General features: G+C 33.6%; 1 protein-coding gene across 7 annotated transcripts in view; it reads right to left on the bottom strand.

Moving 5' to 3' along the window:
* Window positions 1-6,035: 6,035 nt before the first annotated feature.
* LOC118738786 (rho GTPase-activating protein 20) overlaps window positions 6,036-27,776 on the bottom strand; it is a 96,347-nt gene continuing 74,606 nt past the window's right edge. Inside the window, exons 3-7 of one of the 7 annotated variants that reach the window (XM_036469761.1) lie at window positions 22,394-22,577; window positions 21,924-21,986; window positions 20,345-21,255; window positions 12,054-12,609; window positions 6,036-7,118 (exon numbers count right to left, since the gene is read on the bottom strand). In XM_036469761.1, coding sequence (XP_036325654.1) covers window positions 6,352-7,118; window positions 12,054-12,609; window positions 20,345-21,255; window positions 21,924-21,986; window positions 22,394-22,577 — 2,481 coding nt within the window. In that variant the 3' untranslated portion in view covers window positions 6,036-6,351. Of the gene's footprint in view, window positions 7,119-9,817; window positions 12,610-20,344; window positions 21,256-21,923; window positions 21,987-22,393; window positions 22,578-27,776 lie in introns of those variants that run through there. The other 6 variants (XM_036469760.1, XM_036469762.1, XM_036469759.1 and 3 more) reach the window with 6 other exon arrangements.

Genomic DNA, 27,776 nt, shown 5'->3' with positions numbered 1-27,776 from the left:
TACGCAGGTTCGATCCCTGCTGAAGTCTAGAAAAAAGAAGTCTGATGCGGAGATGTGGTGATCTCCGAAATAGCTGCTATAACTTCTACCGCTTAGACTTTGTTGATTTTCAATTTTTCCTAATAAACCATTGTGGTACAAAGCTCAATAAAAATATTAAAAATAAAATGTTAATAAGCCACAGTACTATCGATAGTATACCAGCTCTAACTAACACCACTGGAAACATCTAATTTTAAATTCTGTCCAGTCACGTCAGTGGACGTCGAAAGGTAATTTTTCGTATATTCAACGATGAGAATATCAAGCAACACTTGATTGTCCCTTCTAGTTTTTCAATCCCTGAAATTAACTGAATAAAAAGCCAACAATTAAATTGTACTTAAGTTTTTAGTTGTTTTTCGAGCGTGCTGTTTTAAGCGCTTAAAATTTGGTTTTCCTTGCTTATTTTTTCTGTCCTGCTTATGATGCATATTTAACTTTAAAATTTTACTAACGACTTTTTCATATTCAGCTAATTAAGTGTACCATTAACCGAACCGAACTTTTCCACAAATGTTAAATCCGAATCGAAAATCCACTTTTTATAGAGGTCGTTCAGACCAATTTTTAAGAGACACTTTCTCCGCTTTTTTCTTTTGCTAAATATGATAATGCCATTTTTGTTTACTGACAATTTAAAACTTGTTTTTAAATTTTAGCCAGTCGATTTTAACGGTCTTTACATTTGTAAGATTACAAAAAATATTAAAAGCAAAAACAATAAAACGGCTGCAAAGGAAACATCTCATCAACAGAAAAGTGCATATCGTCGTTTAAAGTACAAAACCGCTTATCAAGATAATGCAAAACCGCGTATATGAGGTTGCATAAATTATTTTGTAGAGAGTAAAAACACTCATATTTCAAAATGGTTCTATATTTTATAAAGCAATCGTATTTCTGGCTAGTATTTTTCAGGACGAATGGATGAGGCTTGAGCCTAGAGCTTCGGTGAGCAAATCCAATTTTCGGCAAAAATGTCAGTTACGCGTAGGGATGAAAATTTTGAGCAGTAACATCGATACATCGATGTTTCGATGCATCGGAGAAAAGAACACCGAGGCTAAAATACATCGCCAGAGAAACATCGATATTTCGATGGTTACCGATGTTTTGCAATTGGTTAATTTCTAGTTAAATTTAAAGCAATATTCAATACTTTAATAATTATGAATGTATTTCCTGTATTTTATTATCCTTTCAATTATTAGAATCAAAATGCATACCATCGTAAGGTCGTTCGTTCGTTCGGTCCTAGGCCTGATCTTGTTGAAATTCTAAAGGGTGTTTGGTTCTGTTTTAACGGCTAGGTTATTAGCCTTCAGAATGAATCCAACAATTTAATTGAGCTGGGGCCGTTTTTTATGAAAAATGTTGTAGAAAAGCAACAATAGTTTACAAAGGTAAGAAGTTATAGCTGCTATTTGGGAGAATTTTTTTCGGTATGCAGTTTTGCAGCCCATTAAATTCTAGTAAAAAAATGCAAGTTCGGAGTTAGTCAAAAATCGCGTTGATTGTTGAGATTTTTTTTTGTTGAAGGTGTTTTGCATTTTTTCCATATAAAGTATTTTCGAAAAAAAAATTTTGTATGGAAGAGACTGCGTGAAAAACAATTGCCAATATATATATATATATATATATATATATTATAATAAAATTGATTGGGCTACAAATCTGCATACTCAAAAAAATTCTAAAAAATCTGATTAAAAAGTTGAAAATTTTCATGAAAATTTGCTGAATTTTCACGAGTTTTGCACAAAGTTTAGGAATTACATTTTTATGTTTTTTGTTGTAGAATGAACCATATTTTTATACGAAATTAGCGGAAAATATTAGAATGAAAATTGTTGCATTTATTGTGAAAAATTTGCTGTGCCAATACTTTGTTCCGCCAGTGTACATATTTTACAAACGTTTTTTATACAATACGTTAATTCTTTTGTTTAAAGGCCTGAATTTCTTTTGTTTAATCTTGAAGATTGGTGTGAATGGTTAACCAATACTGTAAATAATATAATGTGTAGTTTTAATTTTTCTGCTAACTTGAGTAGCTAAAAACCCCGCAAACTCGAGAAATCGCGTTTTAATGATGAACAAATTTTGGTAGTTTGCAAACTGATTTGGTAGGCGTTTTGGTACCTAAAAATATTTTCAAGTGGCAACACAGCAGTAGACAGTGCCAATATTGTCGAGTCGTACAATTCAGTCTAATTTATGACTTGCGCAATGAGGCTGATTATTCGCTTTATGCGATTTTCATTTTTTTTTATTAAATCGAACATTATTCGAAAATAAAACTAAATCTATGCTTTTCAAATTTCTTTTAGTGAAGATATATACATATATGTTGGCCTTTTTTTAACAAAATACAGATTCAAATGAAGTTTCGTATTCAAGGCGAAATTAAATAAAGATTGTTCCAAGCCTTCTGAGCAGTTTCGGCAATTACAGCGTAAAAATAAATTACTCTCTCACAAGTGTCAAAAATGTGTCAACACCAAGGTACATTGAACAGGTAGTATCAGTAGAGCAGCTGATTTGATTTATTTTCAAATTATTTGGTCTCGAAAATGTCAAATAGTTTTAATTTTTTCTCACAAAAATTCTGAATTGTTAAAATCCATTTGCATGTGAAACCTTTTTCCATACAAAACAAGCGATTGAATAGCAGCTTTTGGAACGTTCGCCCAACTCAGCAGCACAACCGCTGATTACTGGGCCTTGCAAAGGATGGATCAATGCTTCGAGAAGCAAACAAATTTACTAGGAAAGAAAGTTGCATCAATTTTTATTTTTTCCAATTTCAATTTTTTACTTTTTATAATTTTTTGTATTTCACATGGCACGCTTTGATTTAGAAGAAAAAATTCAGAACAGTTTTTGACACTTTCGATACCAGAAGCAACAACAAAATACACGCAAATGTTGTTTTTGCTCTACTGATACTACCTGTTTAATGTACCTTGGTCAACACGTGCCAAAAGCTCCCAGAGCGTGGGGAACGCAAAAACCCCATCTCGTGCCCGGAATCAACAAATCAGCTCTAAACAATGATTTCATGTGTATTTATCTTATGTGGTTAATAAAATTAGCAAATACCTACATTTCTGAAACTTTTGTGGTATTTTCCATTTTTGTATTTTACAAAATTTGCTTTCGGATGTAAATTAGCAGCTGTTATTTCAAATTGACTTCTTGCACATTTCTGCCCGGAAAAAAAGGCCGGGCTGTTTCGGGCACGAAGAAGAAGACATTTACAATCCAAAAGTGGAAGGTATTCGCTCTCTATTATCCATTTTTCTAGCGTGAGGAACGCTTTCTGGGCTATTTTGGGCACACGCGAGATCCCGCGGGCTCGTTTGATTGTCAAAATTTTTTATTTCGCTAGTGAGTGAGTGAAAACGTGAGAGTGTTCGTATTTTCGGTCGAACTTTTTCATTCGGGGAAGAATAGCTGAAATCTGACAATGGACCACTAAAGCAAAAACAAAAATTGTATTTGTAGAATCGATACCACCTTTTATGTATACGCCTTGGGCGTGTTCATATACATAGTATACTCGTTTTCTTTTTGTACATGTAAATAAATGCACATATGTACATATACAAGTTCTATATTCAATACCTTCTGCCCCTTAACTTATTATAAAGAATGTTCCATAATTTATACAAGATTTAAATTACCCTCATATCACTATCGGATTTAAAAATTATAAATAATATCGGAGTTCGCGGTTAAGTCGCATATGTACTCCAATATCAGAACAGTGTTTATGAAAGTTACAGATAATGGGTACTGAAAATAAGCCAATGACGTATGAATGTTTTTTAAGTATACTTTACATATGTATGTACATACAGAAGTATGCACTGACCTAAAAGTAAATTTATTATAAAAGTTTATTTAAATATTTACATAAATAGCATATCAAATAAAATATGTTGATGATTTTCGATTAATCGAATAATACTGAAATAAAATATGATATAATTTCTCATATTTTTAACATTTAAAAAATATTTGGGTTTACAAACCATTTTCAATTTTATAATTTTACTAAGTAGATATCGAATAGGAACAGTTATATGTACAATCAATTAACCGGCTTCTGATGTGCAGAAAACCCTTGATTAAAGCGACAGATCAAATATTAGTTGCGTTCCCTAACTCGCAAGAAGTTGCAAGAATTTACAGGATTTTACCAGAAAGCGTTCCCGTACTCGGTTCTATGGTTTCTTTTGCTTTGTTTTACAGGTTTTAACCCAGAAAAGTTGGGGAACGCAACTAATATCAATCTCTTCCGAAAATTCGAAATCTTTAAGTTCAATAATTCGGTTCCTTTTACTCTTAAACAATGATTTTAAGTAAACTTCGGAATTCATACAAATTGGACAGGCAATTTTTTTCGCTTTTGAAATTCTTAAATGATTTTAGTTTGCCGTAATTTCACCACAAAAAAGTGAATAGCACGAGAAATTTGATTAGCTGATTCTCCTTGATTTTGAATAATTTCATAATATTGCCTTTCTACTATGAATAACTCGAAAATCCAAAAACTGATTGTTGCAGCAGTTCGCGAATTTTTTTTTGCGAAAATCGAGGATGTACTACATATACACATACATATGTAATATTCCTATGCTTTCCTCACATGTAGGCTTACATGGAAGGGTACACATCGCTACCTTAATATAAGAAATCCTTACTCAGTCTCTTACAAAACACGGCTTTGAACAAAAGTCGCTGAAAACAACTTATATGTATGTATATCACTGAATTAGCTTCAGTCGTTAATAAAAAACTGGTTTCCAGAAATTTGAAACTGAGAACTTCAGTTTTTAAAAAGTTATAACTCACTATGTAAAGAAACAAAAATGCATGGTATGATCCTTCTATACACATATCGTTACCTTAATTCACAAAGGCCCAATAGGACTGCGTTTTTCACGGATTTTGGTAGGAGGTATTAAAGTGCACCTTTAGTAAAAATTTTAAAGTGCTAGTACCAAAAACAACGGAGTTACATGCGACTTTTTAAAAAGCTCTACCTATTTTTGGTACTCTTTTTGAAATTTTTTTTGCTTCTCCAGTAAAATAAAAAATTTGTTGGTTAGGGCCTTTATGAATCAAGGGTACGAAATGTATGTAATACATTATGGGGGCTATCACTGAATCCATCGTGATTCGATATTTTTTGAATTGCTACGAGCGTACATAGTATGTATTCAAAGTATAAGCTACGTTCGTAGCAATTCGAATTCAGTAATCGCATAAATTTCACGAAAAATCGGGCTACGATGGATTTAGTGATATTAAGGTAACGAAACGTATGTATCTAAGGACATCTGTACGTATTAAAACTTGCATTTTTTTTTGTTAGAAATATTTACAGCAGACTTCTATCTAACCATTATTGGCAATAGATATCTTTATATACTTAAGTCATACATATTGACAGCGTACCCACTTGTATACATGCATATCGCCGTTTAAGGTACAAAACCGCGTATCGTCGTTCTGCAAAATCGCGTAACTGACATTTTTTTTGCCAAAAATTGGAATTGCTCACACAAACTCTTGGCTCAAGCCTCATCCATTCGTCCTGAAGTATACTAGCCAGAAATGCGATTGCTTTATAAAAAAGAGAACCATTTTGAAATATAAGCGTTTTTACTCTCTAGAAAATAATTTATGCAACCTCACATACGCGGTTTTGCATTTTGTTGATACGCGGTTTTGTACTTTAAACGGCGATATGTACTAGATCTTATATAGATAAGTTTTGTTTGAAACATTGTTTTAGAATCCGTTTAATATTTACTGTAAACTAAAAAAATATTGCTATCACTAAATATGTTTATATTTAATTACATATATTACAGTTCATTCTTTTCATGCAACCGTATATACATAAATGCATGTGTATGTATGTGCATATATCCAACTTGGCTAATGCCGATTTCGTTTCTACCGAAAAATGCAACCTTCTCTTTGCCTTCTACGCACAAGCACTAAGAAGAGGGCGATGAGAAGGCAACATTTTTTGTAGAAACGAAATCGACATAACATTATAACTACGAAAGTCTCTAACCATAATTTTTCAGTATTCAGTTAGTTTACTCTAAGATACACAAGCGCAAGTTTAAAACGATATTTAAAAAAAAATACGTTTCCTTGCTTTCTTTAGTCGTATTAATCCATTTTCAGGCATACACATATGCACATGTACATAAATATTTTGGAATAATGTTTTGTCCTGACACGTTATTTCTTATGCATATTGGAAGGCCCTCTGGTTTTCTATTTTCATACACGCGGCGCCTTAAATGTAATTGTTGAAACACCCTCCTCTTCTGGTTGGCCTTCATCCCTGCTTTTGTTATGTATTGCCATCTTTTTGAATTGTCCCGCTGTAGACGCACTAACAACGTTTTCCGATTTCAGCGTCGTCATCAATGGCGGACTGTTATTGATTGCTCCTGTGGTGTAAACTAAATTATTGTTGCCACTTAGATCAGCGAATGTTGGCGCTATGTTGTTGCAGACTTTCATATATTCTGTAGTATCCATCAGCATGCTGTCAATACCGCCCACAGCGGCCATATTTCCGCTGGCGCTTACAGTTTCACCCATCATTTTCTCACCAACCATACTAGAGGGATAAGGTTGTTTGCATTCTGGTGAGTTCGTGCAGTCCTCTAAGCGACTAAATGGATAAGCTGGTATTGAAATATACTGGCTGTCTTGTTCTGTACCAACGTTGCCGCAACATTCTGCAATAGAATTACGCACTGATGATGGCGCTGTAGCAACTGGTAACATACGACCACTACCGCTGACTGCGGAAATATTAGCGGCGAGGACGCAACTGCTATCGCCGACACTGCTGCCACTACCGTTATTGACTATGTTACCACTGCCCACCTGTTTTTCTCTATTTCGCCGCAATGAAGAGCGCAACGGATATTGTCGTGGCACGTTTACGCCAATCAAACGTCGGGAGGATGAACGCCGTGCGGTTGTGGCTGGATACTGAATGGACTCGGCACTATTACTCAAACGGATGTTGCCAACTACAAGTGCCGCATATGTAGTTTAATCGAAAATTGTACCGTTTGTGGAATTGGTCAGTTATTTGGCGTGGGACGGTGGGTCGATTTACAGTCGTTGGACATTTTTAATAGGTTTTAAGTGGAATAGTCATGGCACAGGAAGATCGCAAAATAGATAGAAATGGTAAGATAGCAGGTATTAGGACAAAAGTTATTAATTAAAAAAATATATATGGTAAACTTTTTGAAAACTATTAGCATACAGATTTTTCAGAAACAATAGATAACGTCACTTTTATTGGATTTTGTGAAATGCCAATATGTATACATATGTATGAATGTAGTAAAAGGCCAATTAACGAATATACTAGTGTGTAAATGTGGATATGGTATTTGCAGTTGGAGGTATGTCAGTTGGGAATTGTTGACTTGTGAATATATTACTGTTGGTCGATTTAATTTTATGATTAATGTAAGACGAAGGACGTTAAAATGGTTAATACACGAAAGCACATTTTATTAGCCCCATATAAAAACAAATGTGGCTTGTTAAATACACAAAGGAAGATAAACAAATCATTAAAACATGAAATTTATAAAACATTGGGTCAAAAACAAGGTTAAAGCAGTCAAAACACAACATATTTATCTTTCTAACAAACTTTAAACTTTTTATCGGTAAAAAAAATAACCAAGAAATATAACTAACAGAGAAACACAAAACACATACGATCTAACAAAAACTTTGTTTATTTTATATTTTAAGCATAAACAGAAAAATACAAAATTTGTTTGCTTACTTATACAAAGTGAAAATTGTTTATCTTAACTCATAAAATCAAATAGTGATAAAATGCCAAACCAATGAATATTTTTGCCTCCATGTAAAAATCTTAAATCTTATTTTTTACAAAGCAATCCCTAAATTCACAAAGTACATAAGTAAAGATTTTTTTTTTCAAACCGAGCGATTGTGCGAAGGCCGTTAAATTATCAAATGAGTTGTAAACATGCAAGTGTAAATACAAAATACATATTTACTAGGTTCATATCCCTGCGAGAAAAATACAACAAATTTTCATCAAAATTCCATATACAAAAATTTCGATCAAACTTTGTACCACAGTATACAGTAATCCAGATAGGCAAAAAAATATTCAGAATGACGAAATGAATTGGTTCAGTCGTGTCTGTTTGTAAACACGTTAAATCGAACAAAATTTAGATATTTTAACGAAAGTCTGTGCCGAAGTTGCCTTTGGTATAATCTGAAATCTGTGTTCATCGGGCGAATATGGGGCAAGGACCAGATGCACGTTCGCTCCTTTATTATTAAATTGATGAGGCGTGGTGGCTCGAGGACGTCTGCTTACTTGGATACTCGCAGGATAAGTAAAATCCCTTCCTTTTCCTGCTATGTAGTTTGCCTCAGCTTTTTCCCGCAAGGGAAATTTTAACATAGCTAGTGGATTGTACAAGTATAAGCTAACTGTTGTGTCTTATACACAAAGTGAAATATTTAGGGCGGGTCGTAAATTTAATTGTCCTAAACAATCTGTCTATAACCACGACCACCTCCCATGTAGTAATCAACAATATTTTTGTTTTATTATTTTTTTTACGAATTTCGCTGTTAAAATTTACATTTCAAATATTACAACAAACATTTGGGGGTACTTTTGCACCAGTCCTTGGCTATGGGTTAATGACAAAATAATCCTATAAATGCACAATATTTCATGTATTAATTTTCAAATAAGCATATTGTCAATGGCTGGTTTACTGTATACCGTGCTTTGTACGAAAGAAAATGAGTGACACCGTCAGAAAAAAATAATAATTTAATAAATTTCAAACTTGCACTTTATTTTACTAAAATTTAATAGGCTACAAATCTACATACCAAATTTTTTTCTAGAAATTCTATTTAAATATTCTCAATTATTATGAAGCTTTATTGAATTTGTCTTATTTTTTCACAAAGTGGTAAATTTTTTTTATAGTTTTTCCTATATTTTTATAAAACATAATTTATTTTTGAGCTATAGGCCGTATGTTAAATAAAACATTAAACGTTTTTCTGATTTATTTACTTTTATTTTTATTTTGGTCGATATTTCGCCTTCAGTTTGAAGGCATCTTCAGGACTAAAAAAGGAAAACAATATTTGTACATCATCACAAAATAAAACTTACAAAAATATACCTATGCACAAGTGCATTATAAAAAATTACTGAACCAATAAAAACAAAAATACTGAAAACTGATCAATTTGAAGTACTGCTATTTGGTTACTCGCAGGTGTATATTTACATGAAATCTATTTATGTATCTTTATAATTTTGTACTCTTAAAGCGTTTCAGCTAAAAGTTGACTATCATGTGAAGATCGCCCTCTTTGAAAAAGTGGACCTCTAAATATCATATACATATCTGCGGACTTTTGTCAAAACAATTTCTCTCTAGTGAGGTCATTCTCTCTTCAAAGCGGTTATTCATTGAGTTGTCGTATGACATTTTTATGTTAATATCATTATCATTAATAAATAGGACATCTTGAACTAATGCTATCTTAATGAAAGTTAAATAGAAAAGTCAAATTGTTAAATGGAAGTCCCTTATAGTCATGGTGAAATTATAAACAGGTTAAGTAATAAAACAGCTTTCTCGCTTTATTTTCTAAATTTTCGTGACAACCGGCTATCTTATAAAAGTTTTTAATAAGACATTTTCAAATAACATAGTGTAAATTTTTTTCTCGCTCTTATTACTACACCTGGTATAATTTCACCATGCCTTATAATTTACTCTAAATTCCAACCTACAGAAAGCGCACAGGTTGTTTTGTCAAATGTTCACAGATATTTATCAATTCATCGTTACTGATTTTTTTTACATCCGATTTTTTTTAATACAACTTTTCATATTTTGTTTATTTAAACTTTATTTAAATACTATTTTTTTATTATATAATGTACGGCATGGCATCTTCCCTGATTAGCGTCAGCAATAGTGTTGCTATAAAAAGATTTTCTAGAGAATGTGAAACCCCAAGCTTATAATCACCGCCTATAAACAAAATCGGGCAAACCGGGAAAATTACTTTATAAGAAGCGAGTTAAAGGAGATAAAAAATGGCAGTTTCGCGGGCTTACCGTAAACTGAGCTTGACGACAACACCTGGTGGATTCACTGATCTAAATTGTTTTCTATTACAATTTTTGTTACCAGTTAAAAAATGTGTGGTCCTCGAATCCAAGATGTTGAGATGCGTATAAACGTTCTGTAGAACCCAGGTTCAATCTAAATTCACGGTCTATGCAAGATATAATTGAAAAACTTTTCTAACAGCATGAAATAGCTTTTCTTGAAAACCATTTCGCCTTGGCAGGCAGCGAAAACTTAAAAGTCCCACCATTTCTGAGACAACATTAAGACGAATTCGAGGAGAAGCTTCACCAAACACTTGGCAAAAATGTGAGGGGCAAATTTTAATTGATGTCGCAATTTTCTTCTCACAATGGATAATTTTTCTATAATTGCGCTTTAGTTTTTAAATTAAGTTGTCATGTTTCCAAATTATCAAGTTACACAGTAACAAATCAATATATCCGCACAAGCACAAATTAAACAATAAAATATATAGCCTTGTTAATATTCTAAACAGTAAACCAACCAATAGTGTCGTTAATCACAACATTAATTGCATTACTCAGAAATAAAAGATAAATAAATAAAAAGTTTTATAAAAAAGCGCCAAAGCAATCTTAATATTTAGGTAACTTATAATAAAACACATACATATGAAATTGCATTAAAATAAGAAGTCTAGAACATTAAAGATGATTGTAACAAAATGACTGCCGTTTTCAGTACGTGTGTTCCTGCCAATGCCACTGCCGTTTCCACCGTCCTCCGTCGTTGATATTAGGTTGATCCCTCCCGTTGCGTTGAGTGACTGATATTGCGTCGATGTAGAGGAAAAACGTTGCCGCCGACGCATTTGCTGTTGACGACGTTGAATACGCGGTGTACTCTGCCGAAAACGGGATGTAGGGATAAAATCTACTTCTTCAGCCCCTGCAAGTGGCCAGTCACGGCCAGTTTCACCAGTTGCCACTGCCGTAGAAACAGTCGCGACAGAGGTATCCAACGCAGTCAAAAAACCAGTCGAGTCAGAATATGTTTCAGAAGATACCGGGCGAATAGTTACCGCAGATACTGCACTTTCATCAAGTGCAGGCTCTTGGTGATCATTCGATAGCGAGTATGTTAGATAGTTATGATCGATATCACTGCTGGCTTCGACACCATCATCGTCAACTTTATAGAGATCGATGGATGAGTTACAACGCCTTGCAGTAAATACTTGCTTTCGCGGACTGTGGTATAATCGTGATGAGGGCATTGGCGGCTCGGTTACAATTTCCACATCCAAGTCTACATAGCAATAACGCACGGAATCGGTCGAATGGTAGTGACTGGGCAGATTTGAACATCGTTTTTGGTCCAGATATTGGCGCTGATGGTTCTGTGATTGTGAGTTTGGATGCAAATATGGAGGCGAGTTTATGGTTTTTATATGTGGGCGAACGCGATGAATGCGGTGTAGATCATAGCGTGTCGACACTGGTTTTGTCGCTGAATGTTTATAATGTGAATATTTAGTGTTAGACAAATTGCTTAAATGTTGGCGACTACTTGCTAACAATGTAAAATTAGTGTTCTTGTTTTCTGTGTTACTGTTGTTATTCATAACATTCTCTAGATAATTATTTCCACTATTACTGTTATCAATAGAAGGCTTGGTAGTATTAGAATTTGAGTTTATTTGTAGAGTAGAAGTAGTAGAAGTAGTTATAAAAGAAGTTGTAGTGAAAGCATAGGCTTTAGTTATATCATTAGAATCATATATATAATTATTATTAGTAGAATTACATGAGGCGACATAGCTACCGATATTGGTTGTTGCATTCGCATCCAAATACAACCGGCGACCACAGCCATTGTGTGCTGCCGCGATCGTTGCTGTTGGCTCTAATAATCGTCGATCTACTGCCTGTGATCTAGGATAAATATTTGTAGACTCAACTTGCAGATGGTGCTGTTGTTGCTGCAATTTGTAATCATACGTATGGCAGGTATCATCTGTGTCCATATGTTCAGCTTGCGTTTGCTGCCGAGTATCATTCCTCTGTTGTTGTTGCGCTCTTTTCTTATAATACAAATAAAGCGGATTGCCATTACGTCCGCAACCGCTGCCCACTAACAAACTATTCTCGTCATCAGCTCCATCGGCGAAGCCGTCACGATATGCGCGCATATCACGGGTGCTACCGCCACCTAGATAGCCATGTGATTGTAAGTGTTGTTGTTGCTGCTGCTGCATCTGTACCGCAGCCAGACAACAATTGCTGCATGTGTTGGGCAAATTCAGTGCTAACTCACTATCCCTAGGACCCAAAAACCATTCGGAGCGAGTGCGCATGCGTGCGGTTTGGCGTTCATGGACCTTTCGTTTGTGATTTATTTTATTTTAATTGCAGCGAATGTAACAAGTTTTATATTTTAAAGTGCAATTGGCATATATTTTAAACATGTAAAAATTGGTTCGATATCGAAGTGTGGTATTGGTTTCGTGAAGTATATTTATTTTAATTTTTTGTTGCATTTGGTGAAAATTGTTGGTGTTTGAGAAGATTGTTGGTTGGTGGGCGATATACATAGAGTAGACACAATTAAAATTGTTTTATTTATATTCGGGAAGGGAATCAATGATGTGAGACAGTTTTCCATTTGCAAGCCGCAGATTTTCCAAATAGCAGAGTTGTCGCAGATGTTGTTGTACAAATAAAGGATTTTCGGGAGAAAAAAAGTGGAATTGGCAGAAAAATTACGAGCTTAGTTTTTTATACTGGTATTGTTTTTTCTATTGTCTTATGATTAATTTATTGTTTTTTATTTGCAGCAAAAAAAGCGATTTTACACATAGCAACAAATTCTTGTATGTATGAAATTTTATGTGAAACAAAAGTTGTATGTAATGTGTATAACGGACAAAATTAAAAAAGTACATAGCGCAATTTGACCTAATCCTTGTTTGCCAATAATTCTGGGTGTGTTAGCGAAATAGGAAATGCTGTACCTTGATGAGTGTTAGCCATGTAGTAGTGCTGTGCATATGTTATGTAGAAATACGTGTGAAAGTAGCATTTTTATTTTGAAACTTGCACGAGACTCAGCCTCATTTCCATAAGTGCACATAGTATGTATTATGAGAAAGCTTCAACATAATTATATTAAAGCCGCCTACAAGAGATATTAAAGCGCTATACAAAAAATGCACATAAGGGGGAAAACCAACTAAGAACTCTTGGTTGGTGATATTAAATTTAATAACTTAAATTTTATTGACTATTGCCTCGAGAAAAAAATTAAAAAAAAAATGTATATGTTTTCATGCCTATTTATGAGTTAAATACAAGTATACATATAAGGGCATCGAAAAAAAAAATAAAATGTATATGTGTTCATGCCTATTTATGAGTATTCATATTCATAGTCGAAATAAAGTCGATTCTAAAGTTAGTTTCAGCTTTTTTGATAGATATTCCCTTCAAAATTATGTCAAAAGTCGACAACAAACTTTAGTGTTATCTTTAGGTAGACTATGAATAGCCCCATTAACTTTTATAACCGGATTTCGCATTTAACCCTGTACACGGTACACAGAGAAAATAATACAGGTAAAACGCAAGTTTTTAAAAGAAATTGTAAAATAAAATTTTTTGATATAGTTTTACTTCATACAAAATAAAAAAAAAAACAGTATTTGTATTTACGACTTTAAAACGAAACATTCGCAAAACAAAAACGATCGTTATAATAAATTCACTTTTTTTTTTACTGAGGGAAACAAACGAAATTAAAGAAATAACGCCAAAAATGCGTATTTTCAAAACTGAAATGAAACATTTTAGAATATTGTCCCAACGAGTTGTAGTGCGACACAATTTTCAACAAGTAAAATAAATTTATACACTTTTAAGATAAAAACGTTTATTTACTTTTAGTCAATTATGTATGAAAAATATTTTAAACTAAAATGTTTTGCATCAGAATTTAAAAAGCTACCTAGCTATAATGAAAAACATTTCATATGTTTGCATCATTTGTGGAAAAAATTGTGTTCAGATAAAAAAGTTACTTCAATCTTCAGAAAAGGCGATGAAGTATATATAAGCAATACCGCCATTCTAACCACCTAACTACATAGAAGGGACAAGGGTAATTCGGTGGACTTTGACCGAAAAAGCTTTGGTAAGAATAATTAACAAAAACTAATTCTTATGAGTTATTAAATAATAATTTAAAACTTTCTTGTTTTCAATTACAGGATTTGACCAGCGTGAAGCAAAATTAGCAGACCCAGCTTGGAAGCAAGGTAAGTAATATGTATTACATATTTATGTATGTATGTATATAGGATATGTAAAACACCTGTATATAATTTATTAAATTTTGTAATTTTGTAAGTATATATAAATATATTTTTGACAATGTATTTACATACATATATGTATACCAAATGACTTATTGTGATTTAATGAAAATAAAATTTGAGTATCAAATTTGAAAACGCATATTTGTAAAATTAAGAAAAAAGATTTTAGGATCGTTTTTAGAACGATTAGAAAGTGTGCGTACGTTCTATACAAATTTGAAAACGAAAATTTCTCTGTGTACTATACAAAAGCGAAAAATTCTAGAAGCAGAACTCTTGCTTTGAATGCAGTCGGCAGGAATAAATACACTTTAAGCTAGTGATAATGTTGAATTGATTGCCTAAATACGAGTATTGTAGCAATTTTTTTTTTAATTAACATTTGCCAAATTACATTGAAGCTTTAGTGCAGAGAATTGCTCTAATTTTGTTTGAATTTAATCAATTCTGAGGCACTTCCGAGTTAAAAAGAAAAACTAACTAAATCAAATCTGTACGCACTCAACGATTCCCGATGTTGGTGTTGAGAGTGCTCGTAAATGCAGTTCGTTAGACCATTATGTGGTTTTAATTTAGTGCATCTAGCCTTTCGTTGTATTGTTTTATACGCGATAGAATTAACTACTCATTAAATAAATTTGAACAAATTTACAGAAAATTCGACGGGGTCGGGAGCATAAATTAATAAAATATTAAGGATGCAAAGTGCTACAATGTTTTGGTCATAAAACATTATAAAGATGAATTATGGTTGAATTGAAGAAAAATATATCTAATTAACAAAAAGAAACATGTCACATAACGTAAGAAAAGATGTAGTTACAAAAGTACACTGAGAAAAGAGTTTAGTTAAATCAATTAAATATGTATCTGTGAACACATGATTTGGTTACAGTTAGATTATTTGGATATGGTTACCAGATGATGTGTTGAGAGAAATACATTTAGCTGACTTTAAAAAACATTGCTTAGTGTAAAAAACATCGGCTTTTCAGTTGGAGGTTGTTGGAGAAAATCAAAACCCTTATCAAAAAAGTTTATTCACATCACGTGAGTCGAGGCCAGTCCAAAATCTCTTTGAATATTATCTATTAAATATCGAAACTGACTAGATTTACTACATTTAATGTAGTAAAACGCACCAGTTTTATTTATAGCGGTAATATGCTGGGAAAAGTGCTCGTGGAAGATATGATTGCAGGGTATTAGGCTTCCTTGAACTTTTGAGTAGGTGTGATGAGTATTAGTTATTCACAGGTAACTAATTCAACAATGTAAATACAGTAGCCAATTTTCCCAATTCCCGAAATAGCTCTTATATCTGACCGATCAGAAAATACTTGGCTATCATTTAAAGCAAAAAAAAAGGAGAAATGTAATGGATGTGAATACACTGATTTACCAATATTTTTTTAGGTCAAATTTACAGCTCAGCCTCCCACGAGACCGCGGAATCCTCGTGTACCCAAAATAGAGCAACAATTCGTATTGGCGTGTTTTTTCTGCCTACTCGAAGCAGTCCAGACTTTCCCAACCAGAAAGGGAAAGTGTAAAAATAAAATCACCTGATTTGTGTTTATATGTATGTCTGCTGTATAAATACATATCGTTACCTTAATAAAGAATAACCCTAACTCATTTTCTTTTAAAATTAAGCTCTGCATAAAAGCCGGTAGATTACTCACTGAATACTTAATAGAGGTATTTTTCTCTGTTCCCAGGGTTGACTTTAAAATTAATGTTTATAAAGTCAATAAATTGCCCACACTTTAATTTAAATGTGAAAAAGTTTCGATCGGCCACACTATTATTCAGCAAACCCGACTTTAGAGGTAATTTTAGTTAATTATCCTTGTCTACTTTCCAACTCCATAAAAAGGTTGCCATTTAAACCCACAGTACCAAAAACGAAAGTTTTAACAATACGAAAGACAACTTACGATAAACATGCTAGACAGAGAGAAAAATTTAGCAATTTTCAATATTTTCATGGATATAACAACATCGAAGTGAGTTTTCTAAGGCTAGATGGAGCTACTTTTGTGGATTAAAAATAATAAAAAAAACTTAAACTAGAGGGTGTTCAAATAAAAAATATATTAAAATAAAATAAAAAGAATTCATTATTGCAATGCAATTTTTGTTTTATATTTCTAAATCTACTGACATCATTCGGTCAAGTCGATACACAGATTTATGGAAATCCAATTAAAATGTTACCAAAAAGTATACAAACATTTGTAGTTACAAGTTTAAAAGTACAATAAATGTATTTACAAAATTAAAACTAAAGAATATTTGAAACCAATTTTGAAAAAAGAAATGGATTAAAATAAAAAGTGTTTACAAATCGAGCACTTATAACCAAAAGTATAATACAAGCAATACCAAATATTCGAAATTTTATAAAACTACAATAAAACCTATGGTATCGTCCCGAATTAAAAACTTTTAGATTTTAGTTTCAGTTTCCACCATATCAATTTAAGATTATAAATCAAAAAGTTTGAATAAAATTAATTTATTATTTGTTTGTTTTTATTATGATTATTTGTACTTTCCTGTTGTTCATTGAAATTTTTCAATTTCATTGTACATCAAGCTATATTTTGTTTACAATTTTCGGTAAATAAATATAGCATGTTGAATAGGAATAGAGTAGTTAAGGTCATACTTTTTCCAATTTTGCTGTGACAAATTATAGTCAACCAAGCAATAACATTCGCAAATTAAATGAAAGTGTGTGTTTTATAATCCTAGCAAATTTTTCAAGCAATTGTGCACAAGTAAATAAATAAGTTTACAATTCTCAAAAACAAAATTGTGTAGGTATGCGGTTAGCTTATGATTTGCATACATAAATAGATTATTAAATGTCTTTCAGATGATTCAGATATGTATGTACTAATACAACCATTAAAAGGTTATACTGATTATCAAATAATTATAATTGTGGTTAAAAAAATTAGTCGAACAGAAAACTTAAAGATATAAGAGTATTTCTGTATTAATAATTTATTACGCAAAAATGCATAAGACACCCACTGTGTAATCTAGAAGCTCATTCGACTTGATTTGTGTTTAGTTTAAAAAAACTTAAAATGTTCATTTAGTTTAGACTTGCTCGCGTTGGCAGTGGATATTTAATGCATACTTAACACATTTTGAAATAGTATATTCAAGAAATTTTCCTTTATTGTCTATATGTATTTAGTTAATTATTGCAAAACGTAGGTATAACTATTTAAATGAGTTCAAGATGAGAACGTATCAGCTGAGTATAAGCCTATGTGTATATATGTATGTATATACATTATGGTGGTCTTTAAATGTAGAAAGCAAATTTTTACATCAGATTTCCTAAGCCTCAACCCCTACGTCGGTGGTACTATAGTCGAAGATGTCACATACAAATTTTGGTCCGGATTGAAGTCGGTTAAGGCGTGTCACACAGGGGTCAAAGTTCAGATTACCCTATGAAGACTTAACCGACTCCAATCGGAACTAAAATTTATATGTGATATCCTCGACTTTTAGTAGTCTCGATTTGGGCATTAAATGAAAAAAAAAATAATGTTTTGAGTCCTTATACGCAGTGTTGCCGTTGCAACACTAAAGGGGCCATTTGACGCTTTTTAAGCGCTAATACACTTTGACACGACTTTTTGAAAATTAAGATTTTTTGACCCTTTTCCAAAATTATGTGCGACTTTTGTCCCTTCTCAGAGATTTTGTTAGGAAATGTTAACAGAGCCATGCTACTAAAAAATATTTCCTACTGTACGTACGAAAAAATGAATCCCTTAAAACTTTTAAAGGAAATGCAACTCAATTTCTGTGTGTGTTTGCAAATCTGTTCTGTGCAAAGCTTGTCCCGCTATTTTCTTTTTAAATTCAACAGCAGAACGTTCTAGCAGCGAAAAGACTTTGTAATACATGTAAATTTATTTATGGTTCTCAGATTTATTCTTTTACTAGTAAAGGAAAGCAAAAATAATATGGTTACCCTTTTTTCCTCAATGAGCCCTTTTTTTGCGACTTTCTGAAAATTCTCAACGACAACACTGCTTATACGGTGTTCGCATGAGCGATTTTACAGACATTTTTAGGGGCGATTAGTTGAATCAAAAGTTGGCTGCACCCCAACTTTATTGGAAGCGATTAGTTGAAAGGCCGTTCACACCAGGCGATTGTTGCTTCCAACTAAAAGTTGCCTGTAAAATCGCCTCATGCGAGCACCGTATTAGAGGCATCTGGCCTTTGACCCCTTTAGGACACGCCTTAAACGACTTCAATCGGGACAAAAATTTATATGTGATATATTCGACTATGGTAGTATCGATTTTGGGTATTAGATGAAAAAAATATATATTTTAATTTTTTGAGTCTATAGAGGAATCCGTACTTTGCCCCCTGTGCGACACGCCATAACCGTTTCCAATCGGGACCCAAATTTATATGTGCTATCTGCGACAGTGGTATTACCGATTGAGAGGGTCGCCTGAACACCACCTGCACGGCGAGGCGCAAATGCTCCCGGTAAAGGAGCATAATATAATGCTCTGCAAGCAGTTCCTGATCGGGAGCCACAGTAGTGGCCACCCAAGCAGACAGCTGCTTGCAGAGGAGCCCTCGCCTAGGCACGTCAGGAGGCATCTATATGAACTAACGGACGAAGTCCAGAGGTTCATTAAGCAACCTCTGGACCCGACAGCTTACAGACAGGCCCTGAACGGCATTCACAGTCTCGAGTTATGTAGACTCTAGACCTGTGAATGCCGTTCTAGGCACACCACCCCCGGACATAGACGAGACGGAGCTTCATCTGCCTCGGGAGACACGCACTACACTCGCACAACTTCGCTCCGGCTACTGCAGCAGGTTAAACTCCTACTTGAGTAGGTTGAATGAGGATGTGCCGAACGAATGTCCGGCATGCGGAGAGACCCCACATGACTCGAAACATCTCTTCGCATGCCCGGAAAACCCGACATCCCTAACAGCCTTGTCCCTATGGGCAAACCCCGCAGAAGCTGCACGCTTCCTAGGGTTGCCGTTATTGGAACTTGACGACAACGACTGAGATACCAACCGATCTGGGCGGGGTTGTTGTAGCCGCTACAACAACAACAACATTGAGAGGGTGAGACCTAAAAAAATCCTTCTTTCTTCTTTTAAGGACCACCCTAATGCCCATATAAACATAAGTATATACGAACAATGCAAGGATTGGAAATGTTACATTATGCAAGCTGAACGTAACCGCGTGAGTGTATAAATTAATCATTTCTAAGTGGCGAAACCTTGCATTTAGCATTTGTAATAAACTATTGTTATATGCATTAACATACATATGCAGGTGGCGCACAAAAATATATCCTCCAAAAACGGCGACTTCATATTACACCAATTGTAGGTGTGCGGGTATGTATGCATATCTATACATTATTTAATTAATTTGAAATGCCTGTCAGTATCAACTAACCTAGCTGGAAATTAATTTAGCCAATTGAAATATTAATTTGTTGTAAGTAAGGGTATACTTGTGTGTAAAGCAGAAACGTGAAAAGGGAAAATTAAAATTAAAATTAAAAAAAAATACGTATTTTAATACAAATGTATGTGGGTTTACAACAAAAATCAAAATAAGAAATAATAAATACATAACTCTAAAATTGAGAAAAAATTTATTTGTTCGTATCTATACCGAAATCCGTGAAGCAAGCATGAATTCATCCCTCACCTGTGGCAAATAGGAAAGGCTCTTTGTACTCTCTGCATATCGATTTACAGCGCGCAATTCTTCCATAGTCATGCCACTACCATTTCCCACGCCGCCAGCCCCACCTCCTCCAGAAGCTGAGGAGCACGAAGATGAATGACGTATACCGCGATTGCAGCGGCTGCAAGTGCGCGTTGTTGTCGTTTTACCGCCGCCACTGGTGATGCTGCTTTGCATTTTGCTGTTGTGTTTCGATTTAGTCCTGCTATCGGATCCCTCGCTATTCAAGGGTTTCTGTGATGCGCGATCGCCAGCATCCAGACTTTTTGAGCCGGCACGCAGGCGACGTTGGTGTTGCATTCGTGTTTGGGTTAGTATTTTCTTTCTATTCTGACGATAACGGCGCCTTACTACAGTCACTTCATCATCTCCTTCATCATCATTCGAGTCAACTATATCGATATTCTCAACACCAATAGTATAAGTGGTATTCATAGCGGCATTACCCTGCGTTAAGGCGCGATTATTGCCTGTAGATGCCGCTGCAGTTCTATAATTGCTTGGAGCAGTCGTACGTGGAAAGTTATTTTTCGAATTATTTTCCAAAACGTCTTCGTTACTTATTTCGAGTTTAGCTGCGAAGTCTTCTTCGTAGTCATCGGTATCAGCGTCAGCATCTTCGTCGGCAAAATTCTCTTCATCGGCGTCAGCATCATTGTCGGTGTCACGTTGCAAATCCTGAGCATTTCGCTTTGGTATCGGAGAAGATGTCAACGCGAATAGACTTGGGCCTTCCAAGGAGACAGATAGTCGTGCACATGATTCAATAAAAGAGTGTTCTGGTGTTACGCCAAGTGACAGCACGCTGTTGTCTAAAGCTGAGCTTGAGCTGGTTAGCAAGGCAGGCGTAGAGCGGGATTCTTCCTGAGCAACTGTTTAGTTTTAGACGATTTTTATTTATATGTATTCACAATTGACAGGCAGTGCCAATGTACATAAACACGACATACAGGAAGAAGATGAGTCAGAGTGAAAGAAAAGAGAGATTTACTCATTTTTGAGTGGTTGGTTAAATTATTCTTTACAACATTTCATTATAACTATGATTAAAAACTTTTTCGACTTTAGATATGAAAATAAATAATAAAGCAATCTGCATCACGTTGAAGCTTAGTACTATATAAAGATTAAAAGCAGATTAAGAGAAATAAAACCCGATTACAAATGTGAAATGTGAAAGTGAAACGAAGGTGTGTGTGATGATTCTGATGTCAATCGAATAAGCTAGATTAGTGACTAAATACGTTTACATTAAACTAATTGGACACCAAAAAGAAATAAAACAAAACATACAATGAAATAGTAAAATGGTTACTGAAACAATTTAATAGTGACAGAGTTTAACGAGACAAAAGAAGTTGATGAAAAAACGTTAGTCACTGTTATGTCTTCTGTTAAGTAGCGACTACTTATTGAAAACTTGTTTGTTATTTGGTTATTAGTTGCCAATTACACTGATTTTAAAAGCAAATGATTTAGATATATATCACAAATTGGTTAAATAAACAACCCATATAAATTTAGACATGATTATACTTACGCAAACCCCACCGCTCGCACTGGCATTGCAACCATGTCTTCTCTGCCTCCAGGGAGTGTTGAACTGTAAAGCGAAGAAATTAAACAAATCAAATTAATATCGGTTTTACAAATGATACAATTTTTTCAGTAACATATTATTTCATAACAATGACACCGTTTCCTCGTAAAGCCGTCCTTCTCACCACGCTTTGCTACATACATATGTATATGGCAAGCTAGTGTCGAACTTAACGTATTTATATATAGATATGTCGGTTTGAGTAAATCGATTATAGGCAAATTTATTTTTGATATACTGGCCCAATGTTCTGGGAAGAAAATAGGAAACTACATGGAGGTATTTCCAACGTTAACTCGCGTTACATTCGAAGAAAAATTTAAAGACAAAAAGTCTGGCATTTGCACGTTTTATATAGATTAACCCATTTACTTTTTAAATAGATGCAATTAATATTCATTTGTACTTACGTGCATATTTTTGTTGAGCCAATTTACCACGTGGTGGAGGGGGATACTGAAAGCTACAAATCCATTCATCCTGTACCTTAAGAATACGCCCAGTAACTCTCGCGTAATATTCATAATTGTCACGTCCAAATAGATCATGGGTGGCAAATTTATCGATTATTTGCTTCATAATTTTTGTGGCCACCTAGAAAAAAAAAACCAAACAGATGAACTAATCAAAAAGCTAAAAGACCTGAGCCCGCATCACGGCATTCGGGTTCGAATGAAACTCGACTCGAATGGTATGAAATTAAATGACAACCGTTTCTTTTCAATACAACATAAATTGAAAAGGCAGAGTAGCTATCGAGTGTCTCAATCTAAAAAGGAACCGAAAACTGATTTTGAGATCACGGCATACGATAGCGAGTGCGCCATGTCAATTTAAATTGTATTGGGGAGAAAACAGCTGCTATTTTATTAGATTCGTTTCGAAACGAGTAATCATTTGTTCGCGAAAGCCACGATTCTGTCCCTGAATTAAATGTGGTATGTAGGTACTAGGGATGTTAATCTCGGGGTCCCGGGATCTCGGCCTTTTTTATGTCTCGAAAATCCCGGGATTTTTCGCCAAGAATTTCCGGATTTTCAGGATTTGCAATGGTGGCATATATAAACTTGACAACATCCTCGAATATAGTCCTTCTAACCCTTCTGTTATTTTTGGGCATTTTCAATACCTATTCGTCCTTGTGAGCCCAAAAAATTGTAATTTTCTTAAATCCCACAGAATTTTCCCTTTCATTTTGAACCCATTTTTATTCTAGATTGCACTGAGTTTTTAACCGACTTACAAAAAAGAAGGAGGTTATTAGTTCGTCGGAATGAATTTTTTTTTAATGTATGTTACCGTATAACTTTGGACCACGTTAACCGACTTCGATAATTCTTTTGGCATCGGAAATAATTTTTGGATTTTATTATTTCTTTGAAATTACAAACTTCTAATTAAAAAAATTCTAAAACTAAAAAGCAGTTTTACTATATTTGGTGAGTATATTGATTGCTTGGTGTGGTATTTAAAATTTTTTGGTTGAACCTGTTTCAAACTTTTTACTCAGAATTTTTAGAAAAATTCTAGGTACACAATTTTTTAGCCCATTAAATTACAGGGGGATAAAAAGCAAGTTTCAAGTGACTAAAAATAATATAATAATATATTTATAATTTTTTTTTGCTGGCGTTGTCAGGCATTTTCTTCCATACAAAGTATGTATGTTCGATAATTTGTTTATATGGAATAAAATGCCCAGCATCGTAAAAAACTTACCAAAAATCAACGGTAACTGCTTGTAATTTATAATCTATAATTTAATGGGCTATAAAACTACGTACCTAAAAATATTCTAAAATGCTGAGTAAAAAGTTTGAAATTTTAGTTTATTTTTTTTTTGTATTTTTTAAATTTTTGTGCATTGTTAATTGCGCATTTATGTGGCTAATTATATGTAAAATGAGGTAGACTTTTATAAAAAAAAAATAAATATGAAATAAACAAAAGAAATATAGACTAAACTGCTTGAAATAAGGCGTTTCTTTTATTTCTGCCACTAGTATTATGAACTTCTTTCAACCACACAATATATTTGTTGGCTTAAGCTTTTTTCGACATACCTTAAGTTACTTTATCAGATATGTACACGCTAAAGTATTGTTAAATGCGTAATAATTTAATTACTATCTCTTGCTTTGTTACTAATGAAATATTTTTAAATTTAAATAAAAAAGTAACTAGGTTTCAACCCCATTTATTTATTGCACATGCCAACAAAATTTAAACAATATTATGTTGACTAAAATATTCCAGCGATTCTTATAGGACTTTTCCCGTAAAATCCGAATCTGACCCTAAGGATATTAGATTGGCTCTAGTTTTCGAGCAACTTAGGTTTAAAGGTGCCGAAAAACGCGCTTTTGGACATTTTGGAGCCTCTGTAAAACAATATATTGATGCAATGTATCTGTCTAAACACTGCCCTTTAATACTAAAGTGCATTTTTTTCATGTTCACTTATTGAAAAATAATGAATATCTAAATCCCGGGACTAATCCCGGGATTGTACAAACAAGGTCCCGAAAATCCTGGGATCGCAAAAGTAGGTACATAGTGTAGGATTTAATTAATTTATCGGGATTGTTGTTTATGCCGGAATCAGATTGGACACCAATAAAAATTTATTATGTCTAAATTTATTATGACTAGATTAAGTTAATTTAATTTTTTAATATCGCTAGCTTAGAAAACTTGTCAAGTCCTGTTTTTTTCCAAACTTTGCAGAAGGGTCGAGAAACTTCCTAAACTAATTTTCTTAAAATATTTTACAAAACCTTAATACGTATATGGACATTTTTGCGTATACAAAGCAAAATATAACTCAATTCGAATCGGTAGATTTCGAAGTTAATGAACATTTATTGTATTCTATAGAAATTGTCGGATTACCCGTGCTTTCTTTGAATCTGGCAAAATTTGCTTTCTCTGAATAAAAACGGACAGAAATAATATAAATAACTCCGTATTTTTAAAAACGATGAATTTTTTAATTATCCTAATAAAAAGTGGGGCTTACAACTTTTTACTCTACACTAGCGATATCCCTTATTGGCTAAAACAGCAGTACAGTGGCGTGGCATCTGCACACGTCTTTAAGAATATTTTCCCATAAATTCAGCAAATTTTCTGGCTTAACTTTTAAAAAGCCTTTTCAACATCGCCCTAGAGGGTTTTGATGGAGTTCAAATCCGGGCAATAAGACAGCCCTTTATAAACCTAAATTTGATTGTCCGAAAAAAAAAATGTTTGCCATTTTGCTCCTATGCTAGAGTGAAAGAAAATAATGACCAGGGAACGGATTTTATGGAAATTGCCTTTTTTTCTGCTAAAGAGATAGAGTATATTCGATTAAGAATGTCCATAAATTAGGTTACCCTGATTCCATATATACTTATTCCTGATAATATGAAAGTTTTAAAGCATGTTCACATTATCGTAATTTACGGCTCATTTGTAATTTATAAGCAAATTATGCTGAAATCAAGTAATTTCGCTTTATAAAATCTTTCAATAAATTAAATAGAAATGAAATAATTTATCATAAATCAAGAGCCAAATGAAGAAAAGAAAGATTTTTCATTCATTTTAGCCCCACTGTTGAAGAAATTTGAAAAAATGCCTAAAGGTATGCAACCATTTGTTTTTTTGAAGTCATGTACAAACCACACACTCGTACGTACAAGTGCTATAGAAATAAGAAAGAAAATGTGAACGTACTTGGCTTATGTGATGTAATTTAATCGAAACGAAGTAATTTATGCTGAGTGCTATAGAAATAAGAAAGAAAATGTGAACGTACTTGGTTTATGTGAAGTAATTTAATCGAAACGAAGTAATTTATGCTGTAATGTGAACATAGATTTAAACATTCCATATTTAAATTGGGCGCCACGTGTATCAACTCACGTCGGGCGCACTCAGGCTTTTATTCGCGAAAATCGAATGAAAATGCTGCCAGAAAACTTCAAAATGCATCTTGTGGTTCAATATGAGTTTTGTGAGTTAAACACTCGAAAGGAGGAAATAGTCAAAGATTCAAAGTACAATTTTTTCATATCGTCGCCTGGGTAAAAGATTGTCGTAAGCGCAATTTTGACGATTTTTAGTTTTAGATGCAGTTATATATTTTGAAATAAGGTCTTTCGATTGGTGTTATCAGTTTTCAGATATCTCCTTTAGTTTCCGAGATATTGACTACAATTTTTTCTATAATTAAGTAAAAATTTAGTTAGTGATGCAGCCATATTAAACTAATCAATATCTTAAAAATGACGTTCTCCATTTTTTGATATCTCCTTTAGTTTCCGAGATATTGAGTAAAAAGTGTCGTTAATGTAGTAGAAATTTTGATCACATTTTGTCGTATTTCATACAAAGTGGCTGCCAAATTGCGGACAAATGGCGCTTACGACAAAATTTTACTAAAAAAAATCCTTCATAAACTCAAAACTTATTAACAATAAACATTAAAAATTAAATAATTTAAGAGTTTTGTGAACTAGTAACATTTTCAGAGACTTTGGAGAAAATATATCTTCGCGTTTTTGAGAAATTGTATTCCAAACTTCAATCGCGATTTCCCACAACCTACCGAAATTAACGTACGACAATCTTTTACCCAGGTGACGATATGTATAATGAAACTAGTTCATAGCTTTTCACTTTTTACTTGTAAAATAAACATTTCTAAAATAAATGTATTTTTTGATAATTTTCGGTTTTTGTCTTTTTAGTGTATTATTTTGCCCTTTTTTATTTCTAGTGCCTTTTCCTGAATATTTCACTATTTTATTTTGCCTTTTCTAGCCAATTTCGTTATTTTATTTAGGTCCTAAAAATCCTTTCCCTGGGATAGGGGCTTGGCCTCAGACATTAGCTTTAGCAGCACCGTGTCTCATAGTCTGATTTACAAACTTTGGATCGCATTTCTTTTTTTCGGCCTTTTAAAATACTTTATTGTGCCTCGAGAACCCAAAGAAACCAATTTGGGCTCATACTTCTAAATAAATTCTTAAACCACCCTTACTACCCCGCAAACATATCCTGAGCATATAACAACGGTGGGCAAATGCGGCTCTTTGCTTAGCAAAGTGCGGCTCTTTTTACTTTCTCTTTGCTTAGAACATTTTGGCTCTTTTTACTTTTTAAAATACATATTTCTTTGCTGGACATTCTTTTCCATTGTGTTGGTTTTTTATTTTATTCTTTTTATAAACATATACGCAAATTGAGATCGGAACATTACCCGCAATTGGAGAATAAAAATTGGCTTTCTGACTTAGGGCCGTTTTCTCATCTAACCTTTAGCTTACCGGCTACTTTATCGCCTCCATATACGAGTTTTCGTTTCCTCATCAGCGCATTAATTTCTCGAATCAATAAATTGTAGCCTTTAAAAATTTGTAACCAACTTTAAATTTTGGTTCGGTTTTGGTTCGTGGGTCAGATATATTAGACATTTTAACCAAGGTTTTGGGTTTTGCTAAGAGTGGCTCTTGCTCTTTATTTGCTAATGTTGCATTGCCAACCTGAATGCAGTGAAGTTTCACTTTCGCGTTGCCGTAATTTTGGAATAACGAATTTATTTTTACCGGTAAGATAAGAAAACGAAAATACTTATAACGCACTTTCAAGTGAAGAACAATTTTCTGCCGTTAGTAAAGGCCCTTAATGTTCTTTACCGATATGATTACGGTGACCATCCGTCCTGTATTATACGGGACAGTCGTCTTTTTTCGTCCTTCGTCCTGGTAATTTATTTATTTTATACGGGACGCCAAATGTTCTTTT

The sequence above is a fragment of the Rhagoletis pomonella genome, unplaced genomic scaffold (genome assembly GCF_013731165.1).
Source record: "Rhagoletis pomonella isolate Grant_MI unplaced genomic scaffold, Rhpom_1.0 Rhpom_scaffold_00005, whole genome shotgun sequence".
In the NCBI taxonomy this organism is placed as follows: Eukaryota; Metazoa; Arthropoda; class Insecta; order Diptera; family Tephritidae; genus Rhagoletis; species Rhagoletis pomonella.
The sequence above is the reverse complement of the archived record's forward strand: the minus strand, read 5'-3'. Positions and strand labels throughout refer to the sequence as shown.